The following is a 19,454-nucleotide window of genomic DNA, read 5'->3' as shown; positions in this document are numbered from 1 at the left end:
GCCGGCGGCCTGCGCGGCGCCTCCGCTACGCCCCAAGGTGAGGGTACGGCGCCATGTTGGAGAGGGGCGGAAGTACGCGCATAACGCTGGCAGGTTGGAGATTTCAGCACAGTTAAATTCTATTCATCCCCTTTCCTTCCATAGATCAGCCCTCTCCAGTGGTAGTCCGTTAAAAAGGGAGAGACGAACGGTAAGGAGCAGGAAGAGCAGGCTGTTCCCTGAGGGAACTTCCTACCCGTTAGGGTGCAAGGCCGTATGCTGGCAGTAGGGGCACCCGTAGTGCTAAGAATCGTGACACATGAAGCAGATCCAGCGGCTTCCTAGGGAAGTCCACCTAGGAAATACACAGGAGCAAAAGGAGATAGGACTAAAATAAATGTACCACTAGGCCCAAAAATAATTATTTATAAAGGGGAAGCAGGGAAAGGACTAGAAATAAGGTAACCTACAATAGGTATGAGAAGGACTGAGGGGTGCATAGGAGGTGAGGTGGAAAATAAGGTTTAGGAAAGGATACATGTAGTAACAAGACAAATAAATAAAAAACCCTCTAAGTGTACGTTGAATGCCAAGGCTCGGGCTTAAATTGAGCTCTGGGACTTCGGGAGTAAAGGGTGTGGGTGGAAGTCACAGGTGGAGCTGATCAGAACAGCTGTGGCTTGTTAGTGTGCTCAGGGCTCTGATAAGACATTTCATTCAGCTGCTGGATAGTGCTGTGGCTTTAAATTAGCTAAATTCCTAACTTAAAGTTCTCTTTTTCAACAGAAGCTTCTTTTGTCTGTAAGTGTCAAGGTATTTACTGATAAATTGAATGTAGTATTTTATTCCTCTTGCTTTGTACTGGGGACTTTTTTGTTGTTGTTGTTCTGATGGTACAAAGCCTGCTGAGTGCAAGTGAGAGAGAGCTCTTTACCAGGAGTCCTAAGTTAGGGTTGCTAGCTCTGAATAAGCGGGAGTGAGTAGCATTAATGGCCTTGATGGTTCTCTTGCCTTGCCCTTTGTTGCTAAGGTTCTTCAAATACTGCTGTGCCTAGCTGTATGGGAGTTCTGTTCCTCTTTCGTGTTTAGGCAGTGTTTGTTGTATGTAGGAAGGTTTCATTTGCTGGTTTCATTTTCTGGATGGTCTCACACTTGTTGGGGAAAAAGAAAGCACCTTTAATAGTGGCAGATACTACTGTAAGCTTTTTTAATCCTATTAAGGTGCTGTTGTGTGCACTTAGAGACAAAAGCTATTCTATTTTACTGTTAAATAATTGCACTTTGTTTTCAGATGTCCCCATTCTGATCTGCCCATGTTATACATAAAATCACTCAGGCATGAGGTGTAGAAAGGAAGCTATTTCCAGGAACCATTATTTTTCCTGGTTTTCCTTTATTTGGGACTGTTAAATGCAGCTGCAAGCCACATCTGCAAAGCTCAGCAGAGGTTGTGTGCCTCCTTTTGCATCAGTAGGAAAGAGGTACAGCTATTGCTACTACATTGTCTTTATTTGAAGTTCTGCTATCTTAAGTAATTCTGCTGTGAGAAGCTAGGGAAATTAATGGCTGTATTCAGCAGTGTGAAGCTAAAAGCCAGCAATTTGGATAGGTAAGGTGTGGCTAAGTTTTCTTCTATTGCCTTTATAGAATTTCTGAGCATATACATTAGATCATATCTAGCTGCATAAAAGGGAGGCAAGAGAAAATCTTTCCCATAATACAGACATTAGGGAGTTACGTGTATATGTTTGCTTTGAGGATCAGGAGCAGAGCCTGTCCTGTCCCCCTACCAGACAAATCAAATTGCCCTTAATATCAACAAACTGGTTTTGAGCAACAGCTCTAGCAATTAAACTTGCTACATGATCTGACTTCTGTGGTGAATTCTGTGGGACAGACTTCTGAGTAGGGAAAAGCAAGTGATACGCCTTCCTGTCAAGTGCTGCTTTAGTCAGTGCTGTATTGGAAATCTGGTGGTAGGCAAAAGAGGAATCGTAGAACTGGAAGCAAAAGGCCATTGGCTTATCACCCATAGGGGAACTGGAGGTAATAACAGAAAGCATGTGATGAATTTCTCACCCTTGCTCTTAAAGTCCATGGCAAAATGGCTCTTATACTGTAGGGTGGGTTAAGTAGCACTCCTTCCTGTGTGGAAGGTGCAGATCATGCTGATGTCTAATGAAGAACTGGTTCAGCAAGGCTCAGGTTTTCCTTAAATTAAAGTGGTGGAATTTGTTCACCTTTGCACAAGCTGCTGTGAATGGAGCTGCAGTCTTAAATGAGGACTGAGAGCCCGACTTGCAGAGAGATGACCTGGCTCTTCCTCAGTAGGATAATAAGGTGTTTCTTTTGCTTTTTCCCAACCCACAAATTCTTCCTTGCATTGAAGTGAGACTGACGTTTCTTGGTTCCTATGGGGCTAAAGCATCCTGTTGTAATCTGGTTTTTCAGGAGGAGGTTGTTGTAAAGTTTGCTGAAACGGCACACTGACAGTTACTTTAGGGAGGCACTTTGATTTTATTTTAGAGGCTAAAAGGATTTCCTGTGTTTTACATTGATTAAATCCAATAGCATCCCAGGTGACACTGATGCGCATGGAGAAATCCCATGGATTCTCATTGAGCAAGAAGATGGCATTGCTAGCTGTTTATATGACACTGCAAAGCTTTAAAGGGAGAAAATAATTTAAAAAGCTTGTTTCAAAGTGCACATTTAAATCCTAATCTGACACCAGAGAGATGGTTTTGAGATATTTTTTTTGCTTTTTGTTAAACAGATAAAACAGATTTACAAGAGAAATAACAATAACTGTGGAACAATAATTATGAAGCCATATACATGCTTATCCATCTATTTTTACTTATCTCTGTTAACGAATATACGAGTATTGTTCCATGATATCCAAAAATTGGATGGAGCCTAGCTTCCAACTGGTAGATTTTTGTCCCTTATAAGTGTAGATTCTGTAACTGCAAATCTCTCCAGCACCCAGATGGTCTTTATTCCATTGCACATACTCAGAATTCATTTGGGGAAATACTGATTACTTCTCTGCATACCTTCAGTTCCTCATAAGTCTGTATCCTCAGGATTTTTAATTTGTTTGTCCTAATAATTATTGTAGGAGGAAACTGTCAGCTTTTGGAAGACAGCTGTAGTATATGGTTATTTTGCAAGCTTAGAATAAGTTTTAGGCAAAGAAAGGTTTGGAGGTAGCTGGAGAGTTTAGTTATGTTTGGAGAGAGAATGGACGAGCAGGAAACAGACTTGGTTCATTACTGTGTGTGACTGGCTAACTGCTGTGCTTTACTGTCGCTGTTCATGGCAGTGAGCTGCGTGCACAGTGTGCTCCATGCAAGGGACTTTTTCTTCACTGGGAAACCAGATTGTAGGGCAATCAGTGTTTGCTTTGCCAAAGTGTAGCGATGAAGACTTCACTGGTTCTCAGCAAAGAAATGTATTTCTGAATGCATATATATATATGTATGTATATATGTGTGTATATATATATATATGCATTTATATGTATATATAGTATATGTTATATATATATATAGAGAGAGAGAGAGTTGTATTTATGTTTTTCATCCAAGTTTGCAAGGGTATAATCTGAAATAATTATTTAAGCAGAATCTGTTGGTTTGTCCCGAGTGACAAACTAAGTTGAGCCCTATTCTGAGCTCCAACAGAACCTTTCTGCTGCTGTCAGTATGAGCACAGTCATTTGGATGCTGGTGAATCTAAGGGCACCAAGGTATGTTCATCACTTGTTCTCTCTGATTCTTATGTTTTCCACCTTTCCTGGCTGACAGCTGTGATTTTAACTGCTGTACCATCTCCTCGTTATTACCACTTCACGTTCATCTGCTCTCTTTCCACCGTATCAGTCTCTTCTGTTCCCATCCCTCCGGCCAGTGCTAACCCCGGTGGAGCCGGAGCAGCTTTAGCTGGAAGGAGGAACAGGGACAATTCGAGGGGATCCCAGGGGATCCCATAAGTGGTCATCCTAAACGCTTGCTTTGGAACGGTAGCTCCGCAGCACTTCAGCACCAGGATTTTTAAAAGCGCTGGAAAGTGAAAACGAGCAGTGCTAGAGCAGGAAGGAACGGCCGGGGCTCAGCCTGTGCCCTGTTAGCACGAGTGAGGACCTGCCGCCGTCGCGGTAAGCCCGAGGGCGCCGCCGTCGGGGCTGGCGCTGCGCTCGGAGCGGCCCCAGGGGCGGTGCTGCCCGGCGGCGGGGCGGGCGGGGGGCGGGCTGCGGAGCTGGTCTCCGGACGGGCCGAGGAAGTGACCGCGGGACGGACGCCGCGGTGCGCTGCCGCCAGCCCCGGACCATGACGGCCTCCGGTAGGTGCCGCGGCCGCTCCGTGGGGACCGGGGGGAAGCGGCGGGGGTCCGTCGAGGACGGTGGGGGAAGCGCCAGGTGCCGCTGCGCGTAGCGGTAGCGGAGCGCGGAGCTGCCCCTGCCGCAGCCCGCCCCGCAGGTAGAAGGGGAAGAGGAAAGGAGAGTGCCTCCCGGAGCCCTGGGTCGCACAGGCGGCGCTGCGCTCGCTCGGAGGCAGCTAACAGAAGGTGACGGTCGCCGCGATTTCTACCCCGTCTTGCTCTGCTTGTCTTGTGGTCGCCGGCGGAGTTGTGCTACTGAGGGAGAGTGTTCAGCCGAATAACCTGGCCCTGCCACGCACCGGTCGCCTCGGTGGTATCCTGCGATGTTTTGTAGAGAAGGCAGCTCTTCCTCAATGTTGCTTTATTCCCCACCATTTGCACGCTCCCTCTTTGGGGTACGGTTTGGTGCCTTTTGCCACAGTGACTCCGGTCACAAGGTGTGCTGGGTTGCCGTCTGTCTTAGCCGACATGTGCGGATAAAACCGATTAAAGTACACCAGCAAACTCCAGAGGGAGATGGGGTTAACCCAAATTGTGTAAGTTCACAAGTGCCCACTCTGCAAGTTCCCCCTTTGTGGGGAAGTGTATGCGTCCTCTCTAAAAAAGGGAAAATGTGCCGTTCTCAGAGTGAAGTAACGGCAGCATTTCACTGACGCGTATCTCCTTGTGATGTAAAATCAGCTACACGGGGACCTCTGGAGACCTGTGGGCAAAACTGCTTTTGTCCTTAAAGAGAGATGGTTTCACAAAGACTCCTAAAAGTAGAACGACTGTAAATTCACCTATCATAATGCAAATTTCTTGTAAAGAAAACTCCAGTGATAGGAAAAAAATTGTATCTAGTTTGGTTCTGTTTCCTCTTGCTTGTTTGAATCATGCTGAAGTGGAAGATTTCTATTCTGGTCAAAGTGAGAGGTGTCGGTAGCCTGTTAATAATTATTGCATGTGACCACTGTTGCTTTGTCATGCATTCCAGCTAGGCAAAGAACACATTCCTCATACATGACTTAAATACACGCACTGTAGGCACCAGTATATGAAAGTTACTTCTTTCAGTGGCCCACCAGCAGCTTCTAACATCCCTTGGAAGGTCTCTCATTTAAGTATTTGCTTTTTAAGACATCTTGGGTTGAGTTTAATTGATATCATAGGAATTTTTTTCATAGGAAATGCATCCTCCTGTATTGAGGAATTCGATGCTGCTGTTTTCTTTTATCTTCTGTACACATACATGCCAAAGCAAACTGATAATGTAGATAACAGACTATGTAGCACTTCGTCACTTTCTCAGAATTTGAGGCAGGCTTGATCTAGCAGATGAAAACTGACTTACTTGCTACGGCATTCGGTCTTTTAAGATGATGGAAAAGATTTGTCTGTAAGTTTTTTTTTTTACCTGTGGTTGGTCTATGGACCCTGAGAAGGCATGGCCTACATGGAAGGGGGATACAAAAAAGCAGCACAGAAAAGCTATGTATTGTTAGAGATCTGGAATTTGCTTTACAAGGCAGACAAGTACAATGGAAAACTACTTAAAGTCTGCAAATCAAAAAGGTTAAACATTCTGGCTTGTAAAGTGAAGCAGTGGCTGATTGAACCTATCAGATTCAGCAGTGTTAAGTGGGCAGATGTGATCTTACCCAGCTCTGATCTGCCAACTTCCTGCAGTATGCTTTAGCTATTTCAATGCTAATCAGAATCTTCCAATGTTGCCACGAACTGCTATCTCAAGTTTATTCTAAACTCAGGGACTGTCACCTCCCTACTCCTTAGTGTGGTCCAGAGATGATTCATTCTCAAAGGGAGGCAGTGAAAAGCCATGATACAGTCTATCCTTTAGGCTGCTTTTATTCTCTTGCCACTGACTTTCTTTGGTTCTGACTGATACAATTTATCCCTTTTTATTTCACATGCACTTTGACAAGTAGGGAAAGCTTTTTATCTTGTTCTTTCTGTATGCCATTTAGTCTGTAGGATTTCAGCCTCACTTAGAGATCTTAGGTATTTCTAGAGTTCCAGGTCATAATCTCATTAGTTTTATATCATTACTGTGTAAAGAAATGTACAGCTAAGCATGAAGAGGGAGTTACAGCTGGAAAGGAGTGCAAAGGTTATATTTTATCATTGCAAATTGCAACAGAACTGTACTTGGATGATTTTCTATGAAATAAATAATCAAGCATGCCTTGCGATATTGTTAATATTGCTGACATTTGGTAAGGAAAAATCATTTTCCTACTTTAAACTTAGGAATGCAGAAACAAGATATTGCTGATATTCAAACAAGATTGCACTTGTGTGTGAAAGAATTTTGGAACAATTGACTGACACAAATCTTTCCTTGTCTTGCTAATGGACATACTGTTCCATAGCTTTCTTACTTGAAATGAAGGCTTCCTTATGTTTGTTTATGCAAAATCAGCCTGTTGAAAGCACTGCCAAAGCATGTAAGGTCAGGATTGAAAGACATGCTTGGTGTTCACCTAGGATTTCCTTCTATATACATTAGGAAGGATTTACATCGTGCTTTGAAGTGTGCTCTGCAAGTTCTTATTGTAAATGATGTATGAAGAACCTCCTCCATAAACGTGTTCTGTATTTCCTGTGTTGCACTTTCCCCTGAGGACTAGACAGTAGTTGGTGCTGCAAAGGGAGGTGTTTGATCAGACAAAAAGACCATAATTCAGGAAAGTGAGTTTTGTCGTCTTCTATTTATTTACTTACTTAAAAAGAAGGGGATGTTATAATTGAAAATGCATCTAGATTTTTCCCATCTGCTGACTTAAGCTTACTGAGCTAGCTCTTTGGGACTCACTTCCAGTGTTTTTGCTTATGAACTGTGAGAACTGCCTTAGTTCTTAGTGTGGAGTCAGTAATTTCAGTTTGCTGTTCTGCTTTTAAAGGCTGCTGGTAGTTTATCTGAAGCATGTGTAAAAAGGGTACAGGATGGAGGCAAGAGAGCTTGGGAAGTGCTGGCACAGCTCTGTTGAGGGGAGCAGTGTGCCAGCAGAGCAGTGATATCTAGAGGATCCATACTTTTCCTAAACTTCCTGGGTGAAGTTTGTTTCTGCGTTGTGCTTTGCCCTCGGTGATGATTTCCTGGGATATAAATGCTGTCAGGGAGCTTGCAGAGAGTCTGTCAATTTGGCATATTTGGTGTTCTTTTGGAGAAGGAAGGCTTCTCGCTGTGCCCCAGTGGTCAGTGTTTAAAATCTTTGGCTTTCCAACTGGTGGGGTTCTTGCTGGTGTGAAAGGTTTTTTGTTTTTTTTTTGGCAGAAGTTCTGCTCTCTTAACCTAAAGGTCCCCAGACTTCGGGTCTGCTTGTTTGGTTTCATTTATTATTATTTCACTGGATCCACTAAATAAAGAATGCTTTAACTTCCAAGATCTCACCTGGGGTTTGGGAGCTGTGTTCACTCAGAAACATGCAGCTATCCCTTTGAATACTGAAGAATTGCAGTGCATGTACTCTCCTTAGCCAGAGCATCTAGAGCCTTTCCATTTATGCAGGTAACCATAATGCTATGGCTTGAGCACAGATCACGTTTCTGCACATTACTTTCCAATGACGTCACTACACTTAAGGTTTGTAGTTGTGTGGCTTGGAGCAGGGGTGCCAAGATGTCATTTTAGTCTTTCTTACAACTGTAATGAAAGTTCTGGGAAAAGTGGCAGAATGGAGTCTTTGGAGGATGTTTAATTTTGGTTTAATTTTAATAAGATGACTGCAAAAGTGCAATCTTCAATTTTAGTAAGCTCACTCTTTGCAGATGCTCTTCTTGGCATGATGAATTTTAGACATTGCCTTCTACTTTAATTAGCAAAATCTGCCTTTGTTTGCTTGCTTCTGGATGGAGGTAGGTTGGAAATATCAGCGATTTTAAGTTAAACTGGAATTAGAAGGCAGTTTGCTCATGGCATTTGAAATGCTCAGCATTGAAATTTGCAATGGGACCAGAGCCATAATATACAAATTTGAGTATATTTCTTCACAGAAGGATGGAAAAATTAAACTTTGACATCAGTGTTTTTGGGGCATTTATGGATAAAGCACTGCATCATGTCATATTCCTTCTGTCTGCATGTGACTTTCATAGCAAACTGGAAGCAGATTTAGAAGTGCCTTCAGTCCAGAACACAGAAATGTGGGCGGGAGTTGTCAGGAGATGTCTCTAGAGAGATGCTGAATAAGTCAACTGCGAGCTTATTTCAGGCTGTGTTATAGCCACCACTTATTGTACTAGTTCCTTCTCCTCTGAGATGTTTTTTCATGCCGAACAGGTCAGGAAACCTTTTTATGACAGTTTTGGGGCTCCAACGCAAGCTAACAAAGCCTCTGAAACCTGGCTGATAGGATTGTGCTGCTTGCCCTGCGGCTGGTGTACCCTTTGGTTGCACGCATACTTTGCAGACAGTTTGATTTCTGCTGCAATGAGAGCAGAAATATCTAAAACCATGGAAGCTGTCGTGACTTCCTGTGAGCATTGAGACCTCATTTAAATGAAGGCCTGTCTTCTCTTTGGTGTGCTGTGCTTAGTGTATGCTCCACTTGAGCATGTGATGGTCTACAGTTGTGTTGCAAAACCTCCGTTTTTGCCTGAAATGGTGCTGATTCTCACCCAGAGGTGAGATCTCATTTTCGTGCTGAGTACTATTAATTTTTTCTTTTCTTTTCCCCATTGACGTGCTTTAAATCTGAAAATTTCCTCATGTGGCTTGTTTCACTTGAAACTACGAAAGAAATTCCCTTCTTTAGAGGTTTTTGAGAATGAAAAAATGACTTAAATCATAGTGGAGTCAGTTCAAAAAGGAATTCAGCCACTCTTAGCATTGCTTACTTTGGTTGTTACTACCATGCTTTTAAAGTGCTTTAGAGATACCTAGATGGATTGCAGGGACAGTTTTGTTGATTGTTTTGCTGTAAAGCTGTGGGTCCATTCTTTATATTTAATCTTCTTCCCTGTTACGATCTTGTACTTCTACAGGAACCCATGGGGGATATGATGTGCTGATTCTGTATGCAAGTGACGCTGCTGAGTGGTGTCAGTACCTTCAGAACCTCTTCCTCTCTACTCGGCACATCCGAAAGCATCACATTCAGAGCTACCAGCTGGAGGGCGAGTCTGCCATCTCTGACCAAGAGCTGGACCTTTTCAACAGAAGTCGGAGCATCATCATTTTGCTATCTGCTGAGCTGGTGCAGAACTTTTATTGCCCTCCTGTCCTGCAAAGTCTTCAGGAAGCTTTATGGCCCCCACACAAAGTAGTCAAGCTGTTCTGCGGTGTTACAGATTGTGATGACTATTTGACCTTTTTCAAGGACTGGTATCAGTGGCAAGAACTCACGTATGATGATGAGCCTGATGCTTACCTAGAAGCTGTCAAGAAGGCTATTTCAGAAGGTAAGGTAGTGATTGTGGAGCTGGGCTTTGTGGTCAGCAATTGGAGGAGAGATATTTGTGGTATTATTCATCCTTATTTTAATGCTTGTAACATGTTTTTCTGAAACCAAAAACTAAGTAAATCAGACAACTGTTGTAAACGAGACAGTTCTGCAAGCTGCTCTTCCTGTGCCTGGCCAGTTGTTCCTAATTCAGGAAAGATCACCTGTGATTTACAGAGAATGTCTGAACTTGTGTATCGTGCTTTTAGTTTCGAATGCAAATGGAAAGTTACAAACTTAGCATCTTTAAATTTCTGCCTATATTGTTCCCTGGAACTTATTGATCACAGTCAAGAGAAAATTATCTTTTTCTTCAGGCTTTTTGTTACACCAGAGTTAAAACAAGGTTACTTAATGTGTATTCTCTAGCACTCAGGTTGAAGTCAGAGCAAACCATTCTGGCAGAAGATGAGTTTGTTACCCATTATGGAATGTCACAGAGCGGTCGGGTTATTTTTAAAGCTATCAGTGCAATTCTCCAAATACTCTGGTAATGATCACCTCATAATACAAACCGAGGCATTACTAGCAGAGAAATGTTAACAGCTGGAGACTAGAGAAGCCAGTTAATGGAGTTTTAGCCAAATCTGAGCTTTCCTGAACTCTGGAGCAGTTTTTGGTATTCTCTTCTCACATTATCTGTAGAAATGAAAGTGGAGAGCTCCAGGGAGTCCAGTACTGGTTAGGATGCTTTTATGACACTACCACAGTGAGTGTTCCTTGTCATCCCTAACAGAATTGGAATTCCATGACTGCAAATTGGATTAGGGTTTATCTGTATTTAGTGGCATAAATGGAAAAAGTGAGGTCTTTTGATTCATCTGCTGTTGTTTGTATATGAAGAGGCATAATGCTAGAATAACAAGAGGAATAATTGTGATGACAAACTTGTTGCAGTAAAAATAAATGCTGACAGTCAAGGTCTTTGCCAGAACAAGTCCCTGAAAAAACTTTGCTTAGGGGTTGTGTGAAGATGATGTTCTCAGGTGAATAGGTCACAACAGATGTTTCCTAGTACCGGTTTGTACCCCTCTTTCAAATAACCCTTAACTGTGTTGGTTTTCCAATAAATAACCTAGGTTTAATGTAGGCAGGCTTCTTTCTTTGGCCTGAAAAAAGGCAGAAAACAATGGCTGAATTTTTATACTCAAAATAAATTTAGTGTCTGGTCTGTATATTCTTACTTGCTTTTCATATATGCCTTTCAAACTTAGGTAAATATAAGCAATACCTCTCTGGATTACAACTCTCAGTAAACTTGCAATTACTATGAACTAGCTGTTAACAGAGAACTGTCAGAGTGAAAGTCTGAAGGGATACTGACTCTGAAATCTCTTTCCAGAGCCAGCTCTCACCAGCCTTTTCCATTCCTTTGGCTGGAAGACTTCTTCTGCAGAGCTCACCGTTGAAAGTTGGCATGTTCTTTAGCTACATGTAAATTGTGTTTTTAAAGGGAGATCATGCTTTGGATTTTTGTTGTTGTTTCTACATAACAAAAATAATGCAGCTTATTTTCTGTGTATGACGAAAGGAAGGAGCATACATAGATCTTATACTAGCTTTGGTATATCTGGAAAATATTTGACTGTGTAGAAGATGAGATGAAAACAAACTCCTCTTTGTTATGGAGTCTTTTGCAGCATTTTCCAAGTAGTTTGGTACATGAAAAGTCAGAATTTCTGGGCTTGCTGTTACAGAAGCCCTACGTGATGCAAGCTGTCTGCTGCACACCAGTTGGGTGATGTCAAACAGTTTGATCCTGCGCATCAGAGTGGTTGCCAAGGCAAGCAGTCTTCTGTCACTTACTCCTGTAAAGTAAGAATCTAATCCAGATAGGCTGGATTTACGGCTAAAGCATTTGGATGAACTTATCTGATTCTGCCACAGAGACTAGGTGACCTCTCACATCCCATGATTATACAAACAAAGCTTTTGTGAATAGCCTCATATGCAAATATATCCTCTGGAGAGAAGACAACACCAGGTGTTGCCTTTTGGAGTGAAGCTGCAAAAACTTTCTACTTGGTTGGTACTAAAAATAAATCAGTGTCTTCCTTATAGTTTGGCTGTAGCTAACGCTGACATGAGAGGCTTAAAGTAAGAGCGTTTGCAGCAGCTCTCTCTCCCACAGAGAAACACAGCACGTGCTCTGCTCTCACTATTTCACTTTTAAGGTTTTAGACAAAGGCTGGAAGTCAGGATACCTCAGTTTTGTCAGTTCTCTACAGCAGACTGTGTTTTTCCCCAGAAAAGCATCTCTCAATTTCTACAGCTCTTAGCAAGGAAAGTTTATGAGCACATTTGAAACAATTTATCTGGGTGTCTTCCTCTGGAAGTACTTATTTCCACAGGCTGAGTTCAGCTTCCTAGCAGCTCAGTCCTGAATGAGTGGAGCACAGGACGCAGTGGGGACAAATCTCCCTAGAATCTGTATATTGGCCCTGTTCTGGTTACTCTGCAGTGCAGCTGTTAGGCTGTGGTTTGTTTAGGGCATCATGGGAACATGGCACCTGCAGACATCACACACTGAAAGCTATTTTAATTTTTATTAGTTTAGTACAACATCAGAAATGAGGAAGTGTTCATCTAGCCTTGTTGAGGACAAACTGTGTTGACACTGATGTTTGCTGCTTGATAGGCAGGGTAGTTTTTACTCTAATTTCTCAATTGAGGTAAACTACAGAGGCAAAGAAGGTTCCTGTTTGCAAGCGCTCCTGTTTGTGTTTCTCAGGCTGTACACTAACTGTGCTGAGGACTTGAAAATGCTTTGGATGGTGCTGTACAAGTCAGCTTGGTTCTGGCAGGGTGTAATCCCAAACCAGGTGTGATGACCAACCTACTACTTAAGACTTAAGCCATCTTGTCCAGCTGGAAGCTCATTATTGGAGCCAGTGATCTTCCTCTCATGGTGGCATAACACAGCTTACATCTGCTTTGCATTATGCATGTTTAGATTTATCCAGTTCATTTTAGCCCCTACCTTTGTATTACATTTTTTTTTTCAAATGCCTGGCTTTACAACTCTGTTTCCAAAATGTTTGCTAATTAATCAGTGGACTTGAACTTTTGTATGAGAGCAAACCCTTGCAGGTATAATGTCAGAGAAGCCAACAGCTGCCTGAACTTGTTCTGATGATAACCAGACAAAACAGCAGTTATAAGCCATGCTGTTGATAGACACGTGCAGCCTTGACTGGGCATAGTACTCATACAGTGAGGTAGATGAGAAAGAAAGATCAGTACTAGCAAACTTCTTGCAAAACAAAAGGATCGGAAGAGACTGTTAGAAACTGTGTGATATACCTGGAAGGAGATGTGACAGTCTCAGGGCTGGAACTTCATCTGTGCCAGTCAGAATCATGGGCTAAAGAAGCTTGTGATATTTTCAACTTGTGGTTGTGTAACAAAAGCCTTTTTGGATGTGGTGGTTCTGCTCCTTTGTCACGACTGTGGAAAAACCTAACTCACAGAAACTACTTGCCTGCCAAAGGACTTGTGGAAAAAGGAGACACTATAAGTGGCTTAATTTATCTGTTGGGAGGGAAATGATGTAACAGAAACCACACAAGCTATTCTCATTCTCTCTCCTGCACATGACAAGGAATTGAATTAACTTCCTGGATTTCTTCTCTTGCACTGGTGAAACTGTGAATGAAACTTGGGAACGTATCACAGAATGTTGATGTTGGAAGGGACCTTTTGAGATTGTCTAATCCAACCTCTCTGTTCAAATGTAGTCAGATAAATCATGTTGCCTAGGGCTGTGTGCAGTCAGGTTTTGAATATCTGCAGAAGACTTTGAAACTTCTCTGTGCAATCTTTTCCAGTGTTTGACCACCTTTACTGGAGGAAGAAAAAAGGGGAAAAAAGTGTTTTCTTGTGTTCAGTTGATATTTCCTGTGCTTTAGTCTTGTCAATGGACAGTACTGGGAAGTCTTGTTCCTCTTTCATTCGCTTTCATCAGGTGCATGCTAATAAGATGCCTTCTGAGCCTTCTCTTCTCCAGGTTGGAGAGTACAGCTCTGATAGCTTGTATCTATTTCACAGCCAAGCACAATGAAATCCAGTGTTATCTCATATGTTACCCTTACACTTTAGGTATCTTAAGGAATGGCAAAGCAAATATCATAACCTAGAAGAACAATTTGTGGCTTTTGTGGATAAATTTGAACACTTTCCCTTCTTTCCTACCTCTTCCCCCTTTAAAAATATTAATTTATGTTGTATGCTTTTAAGGGCAACTTTTCACTAGAAACCACAAAAGCCACTAGCCAGTAGCAGCTGCACACTAGCACAGGACAGTGGTGATCCAGTGATGCCTCATACAACAATTCACTGAATAGTAGGTGCTCTCTGTTGTACTATGGAGCTGATACCTCTTTCTCTGGTAGTAGTAGCTGTTGTGCTATCTGCTTCTGGCTGTTAATACTTCTCTCAGTACCCCTCTGTCAGCCTCACACAGAGTCTTGCAGGTAAGACAGTGGGAATATAAACTGGGAATTGCAACCTCCCTCCCTTTCCACAAGTTCATTCTGCCCTGTATAGGGACACATGCCTACAAGAAGTGGTGTACTGTGATTTCCAATGTTCATGGAGCGTGCTGTTGCGTGTGGGGGCAGAGCTAAACCTAGCTGCTGTAACAACTGTTCTCAGTGCTGCTTGACTTATTTCATAAGGCCTGGCCATTGAGCCTTGTTCCTAGGAAAGCTGGATGTAGAAAGGGATTCTGGTAGGAAGAGACTTGACATCACCAATAGTTCACAGGGAAGTTTTGTCACCCTCTTAAAGGACTAATCCTAGATACAAAGCTGCCAGAAAGAGCTGTGAGTTAGAATCTGACATCCTTGGTTGTCATTTTAAGGGAAGGATCATGAAGCCATCTATCTCACTGAATGTCTATGTGAAACTGCCTCCTTGATATTTGACCTTACAGAACTGGGTGCCTTGGGACCCCTTATATTGCTAGAGAGCTAATGCTGTACCTCTGAGGCTCCAAAGTGTGAGCAGACCCTAGTTCCTGCAGCTCTAACTTCAGTGATCCTTTAAAATGTTGCTGCTGTCTCTCTTCCTTTCTGTATTTTCTTTGCCTGCTATTGCATTTTCCTCACCAGCAGATCTTCAGCTGCGGTCCTCTGATCTCATTTTGGTACTTGGGAGGTTCCAGAAGCTGCAGATTGGATGGGAGGTGTCTGTGCCATGTTTGTGATTTCTGCTTGCATCTTCACAAGCTGTTCGGATATCCCAGGGACACTAAGAGAAGCAAACTGGAGATAGGAAGGGACAGGAGTCAATCAACGTACATACCTGAAGGGATGGAGAGGCAAGAAGGGGGGCACTACTTGCTATTCACTTCTGACTGTAAGTTGTCTGTGGAGGAGCATGTTCTGAATAGCCTCCTCACAGAGGATTACACTTATTTATTTCTGCTGGCCTACTGGAGTGGCTTTGCATTCCAAAGGTAACGCTATTACCTGTTTTATTGCAGTCTTTCCTTCATCCCTCAATCCTTCTTTTTCCCTCTTTGAAGGGGCAGAATTAAGTGAATTCGTAAAACTGCGTTTTTCTCTGCTGAATTGTTTTGAAGTAGAAGATATGCTTCCTTGACCCTGCTCTTTGAAGAGGAACAGCTGATGCATTAGTCAGCCCTCTGAGTGGAATGAGGGTCTGCTTCACTCTTATGGGAGCTGCACTGCCGGCTGGTTCTCAGCCTGCCAAGGAGAGGAAACTGTGACACTGTTGCGCAGGAGTTAAGGTTGAGAGAACATAAGTTACCATGCCCTTCCTTGCAGCTGTTAGTGTAGCTATAAATGACTGATGTTGGAAACACTGTATTTCAGAGAGTGGTTTAAAGCAGCTAGAAATTTTAAATAAGCCCCCAAGAGATGCTGAGAGAAATGCGTTGATGTTCTTATCCATCTGTGGCCAAGAGGGTCAAGGAGTTGAAACAGCCTTCCCAGTTACAAGATAGGAGTGTTGTTTGTATCAAGGTGCTTCATGAACTCCTCGCTTATACACATTAACAGCAATGCTTCACAGCTTGTCTTCCACAACAGTAGGAGGTTCAAACAGGGCTGGCTTACATAGGTGTATATCATCTTTCTGGACCGAAGCAATGAAATGATAATGCAGAACTTTTCAAGTACAGAAACTGGTGTGGTTAGAAAGCATCAGGCTGTAATAGGCTCCATGCACACTGCAAATGCTGACCATGTTTCTCTGTATTTTTAATGTCCCTGTGGGTTGCTTTAAGGTGATGGCTAAGGTTAATTTTAAATATCCGCGATGTGAACTGCAAGGCTTTAAAATAAGCTTAAAATAAAAGCCCAGCCCTTTTGCTGATGGTTTCTTCCAGGTTGAGACAGCTGAAGTAATTTCTGCAAAAAACTTTGCAGAAGTTTGTGGTCAGAAAAAGATACTGAACTGAGCAGGTCTGAGGAGATGTGTGGGGCAGACTTCAGGTTGTCTCAAAGACCTCTGTTGTTGAGTTGTACTGCTTCTAGGTTTGCATTTTGCAAGATTCTGGTGGATCCATCATCACCACTTAAAACTTTGGAAGTGTTTTTAAAAAATGACTGAAGAATACCAGTGGGTCTTGAATTCCTCAGGGGGAGGTTCCATTGATAGCAGAGGGTGACCTCAGCATGGATTGCTGCGAAAACAAGTGGTCTGCCTCACGCTCCACCTCTGTTCTGGCAACTAATTGAGTGATCTGGTGCAGTGTAGGACTGCACTGGTGGTACTCCAAGAGAGGCTGTATGGAGAAGAGAGGGGACATGATTGGTTTTTTTAGTAGTAGCCTGAAGGTGTGGTTCTGCATGCTTCAGTAGATCTAAGTCCAGTCAAGCGGTGTTCTCTTGGTGGAATGTTTTCAAAGCAGCTACATAGCTCTCTCAGAATTTCAGCTTTGTGGACTTGCATGTGGACGGTCTTCTTTGTTGTGAGTGCTATGCATTGTGCTTAAATTCAAGCAAGGACAATTAATCAGCAAGTTGGATTTTCATGTTTCTCGCATGTTGTTGCTCAATAACAGTGTTGAGTCAGCGACTGATATAACGTGACTTCAGCATTCTCATCAGCCGTGCATATACTTCCTGTTGTCTCCTCCTGTGTGCTGTCCTCCTAAAAGCCGATGCTTTTAGCTGGAGATAGCAGCAGTATGGAATTCTTGTATAAATACACTTTGCATTTTTATCAGGCTCTAGACGTGGTAAGGTAAGCTATGGCAGATGTATCATACATGTTGTAAGAAGAACTGAGCGTTTCACCCTTGACCTGACAGTTACTGACTTTGCAGTATGAAGGAGTGAAATGTATAGAAGTTCTTCTACATCCTGAAGGTCAGGGGCTGACAGCTCAGCCTGACCTCCCAGTTCTCAAATGCTCAGACAAAGATCCTGGGCTTGCATCTTGCTGACACAGCCGAACATGTTCTTTTCTGCTGGCTTTGTTGTGTGGGCCGCAAATTCTGGTGGAAATAAACACAAGAAGGGGAAGCAGGAGTTGGGAGGAGGGCCGTGATGAGTGCAATTGTACTTTAAGCTGCTGTAGCTTTTACTTTTGTGAACATCTGCCCTCCAGACAAGCACAGAAGTTATTTTTTCAGCTTAACATACTTGTGAAGCCATGATTACGCTCTGAAACAAGACATACATTTGAGCCAAAGCAATGTTTTCTGGACAAGTAGCAGTGCTATAGGGGAAGTTTTTTTTACTCAAGCTTTATTAGGCAATAGAAGATGACGCTTCTTTTCCATAACTGTGAAATGTCACCTGAGGATTTCTCATAGCAGAATTTCACCCACTGACCAAAAAAAAAAAAAAAAAAAGAAAAAGAAAAAAAAAAGAAAAAATTGAGGGGTGAGGTCTCTGCTGGGAAAGTGTCTTTCTGTTGCTGGGAAACTTACTGGTTTCAGGTTGTATGTATTCCCTGAGGTCTTGTACGTTGCATCTCTAGGAGTTACTGTGATCTCAGATCCATTCAGTCCTTCACTTTCAAGGTCCTGCTTTCAGCCCAAGGCTGCTAGTGAATGAACAGAGCTCTAAGTTTGAAAAAACAACAACTACCCAACCAAAAAGTGTTTTGCACACAATCCTGAATTGCAATCTGCTAGGATTACTTAGTGCTATCTTGTCATCCTGGGGAGACTGCTAAGTTTCTGTGAATCTCCCCTGTGCGTAGATCTTTGTGAATGCTGTCTTGGTTACAACCTGCAGAGTTACAGATCAAGAGAGTACTTTCCTGAGCCAGTGAAGAAGAGGGGCTGCAAACCACCAATCCTGAACTACTTGCTGTAGTCATCTGCAGTCAAGGCGGAGAAGGGTGAGAAGTGTTGCTAGGGCAAATGAAGTGTGGTAGGCAGTTTCCCAGCTGTTCCTTCTGAGGCACTGGATCCAAGAGAAGAATTCCATCAACATGTTACTGCATTTCCTAATTCCATCTTTTGCTGATGGAAGAGAATTTCTGTAAAGGGCTCCTAGCTGTGCTTTTGCATGTCAGGGAATGCCATCTGAGATGTGATTGGTCATGTGCTTCAGACTGGTCGCAGTTGCTTTGCTGCTGACAGTGCTTTGTCAATCAGCTATTTGAGGCATCACTAAGTGCTGGGAAACCTCCTGACTTTCTCCATCTGGACTTGGGATTTGATTGGAGCTTTTGGAAGGAGAAATAATTAACTTTGTGTCTACAGTACAATGGAATCAAGGTTGGGACCATAGTGTAAACCCACAGTTTTCTAATTAGTGCAATACACTGGTGAATAATTAAAAGCTGAGCCTAGCACAAACAGCTGACTGGAAGTTACTGCTGACATTTTCCCCTAAACTGGAATACTTCAGGAGAAGGTGCCTTTGATATCATGAGTTATCTTTCTGTTCTCTACTGATTCTCTGTCTGCTTAGGGTTTTCATTTTGTTACTTTTTTCTAGACTGTCACTTTTCTTCTTACTTTCTTTTCTGTGTCCTCTCCACTTTCAGGCTTTTGAGGCTTTACTTTCTTAACCTCGCTGTTTCCAGGTCTACGTGCCAGATTTCGTGTTCCTGCAACCCAGGTATGGTATTTGCTGGCCATTTTCTTGTCCTTACTTTCTGGCATTTACATGAGTGATGTGAAGTTATCCTTGGCACTGTGAACAGCTTTTGGTGACCTTTTCATTTCAAGGACTATATTAAAAAATAACCTGTGAGCAGCATTTAGGAATATTGAGACAGGAAAAGTGAACAGATTGATTCACTTGGTTTAAACATAAATGGAGGTCACAAAAACCTCTTGTACTCACAAAGACGTTTTTCTTTGTTCAGATTCATGTTCATAGATCTATAATACTACAAAAGAAAACTCATTCTTCAAGTCAGGGTGAAGTGTGCTTTATAGAGGAACTGCAGAGTAATGCGTCTTTTTTTGAGTATTAAGGGTGCGTGTTGTCTTAGTAAGTTGTAAGGTAAACACAGCCATACCTTCTGGCTTCTCACAGTTTGCTGAAGCACCAGTCCTGACCTGCTGAGAGCTTGTGTACTCAGTAAGAAAACAGCTTCCCTAGGAGACGTGCACACACTTACTCAAGCAAACCTTGGCCTGAGAAAACACAGCTTGTTTTCTTAATGGAGATTTGGAACTATGACTACAAATAAAATGTGACCGCTTTCTTT

General features: G+C 42.6%; 1 protein-coding gene across 4 annotated transcripts in view; it reads left to right on the top strand.

Moving 5' to 3' along the window:
- The first annotated feature begins 18 nt into the window (after window positions 1-18).
- Window positions 19-19,454, top strand: part of PIK3AP1 (phosphoinositide-3-kinase adaptor protein 1) — a 45,349-nt gene continuing 25,913 nt past the window's right edge. The window contains exons 1-2 of one of the 4 annotated variants that reach the window (XM_015288344.3): window positions 19-93; window positions 9,352-9,768. In XM_015288344.3, the coding sequence (XP_015143830.1) occupies window positions 54-93; window positions 9,352-9,768 (457 nt within the window). In that variant the 5' untranslated portion in view covers window positions 19-53. Of the gene's footprint in view, window positions 191-4,244; window positions 5,456-9,351; window positions 9,769-19,454 lie in introns of those variants that run through there. The other 3 variants (XM_046942696.1, NM_204350.2, XM_046942697.1) reach the window with 3 other exon arrangements.

This window comes from Gallus gallus, chromosome 6, assembly GCF_016699485.2.
Source record: "Gallus gallus isolate bGalGal1 chromosome 6, bGalGal1.mat.broiler.GRCg7b, whole genome shotgun sequence".
Lineage (NCBI taxonomy): Eukaryota > Metazoa > Chordata > Aves > Galliformes > Phasianidae > Gallus > Gallus gallus.
The sequence above is the reverse complement of the archived record's forward strand: the minus strand, read 5'-3'. Positions and strand labels throughout refer to the sequence as shown.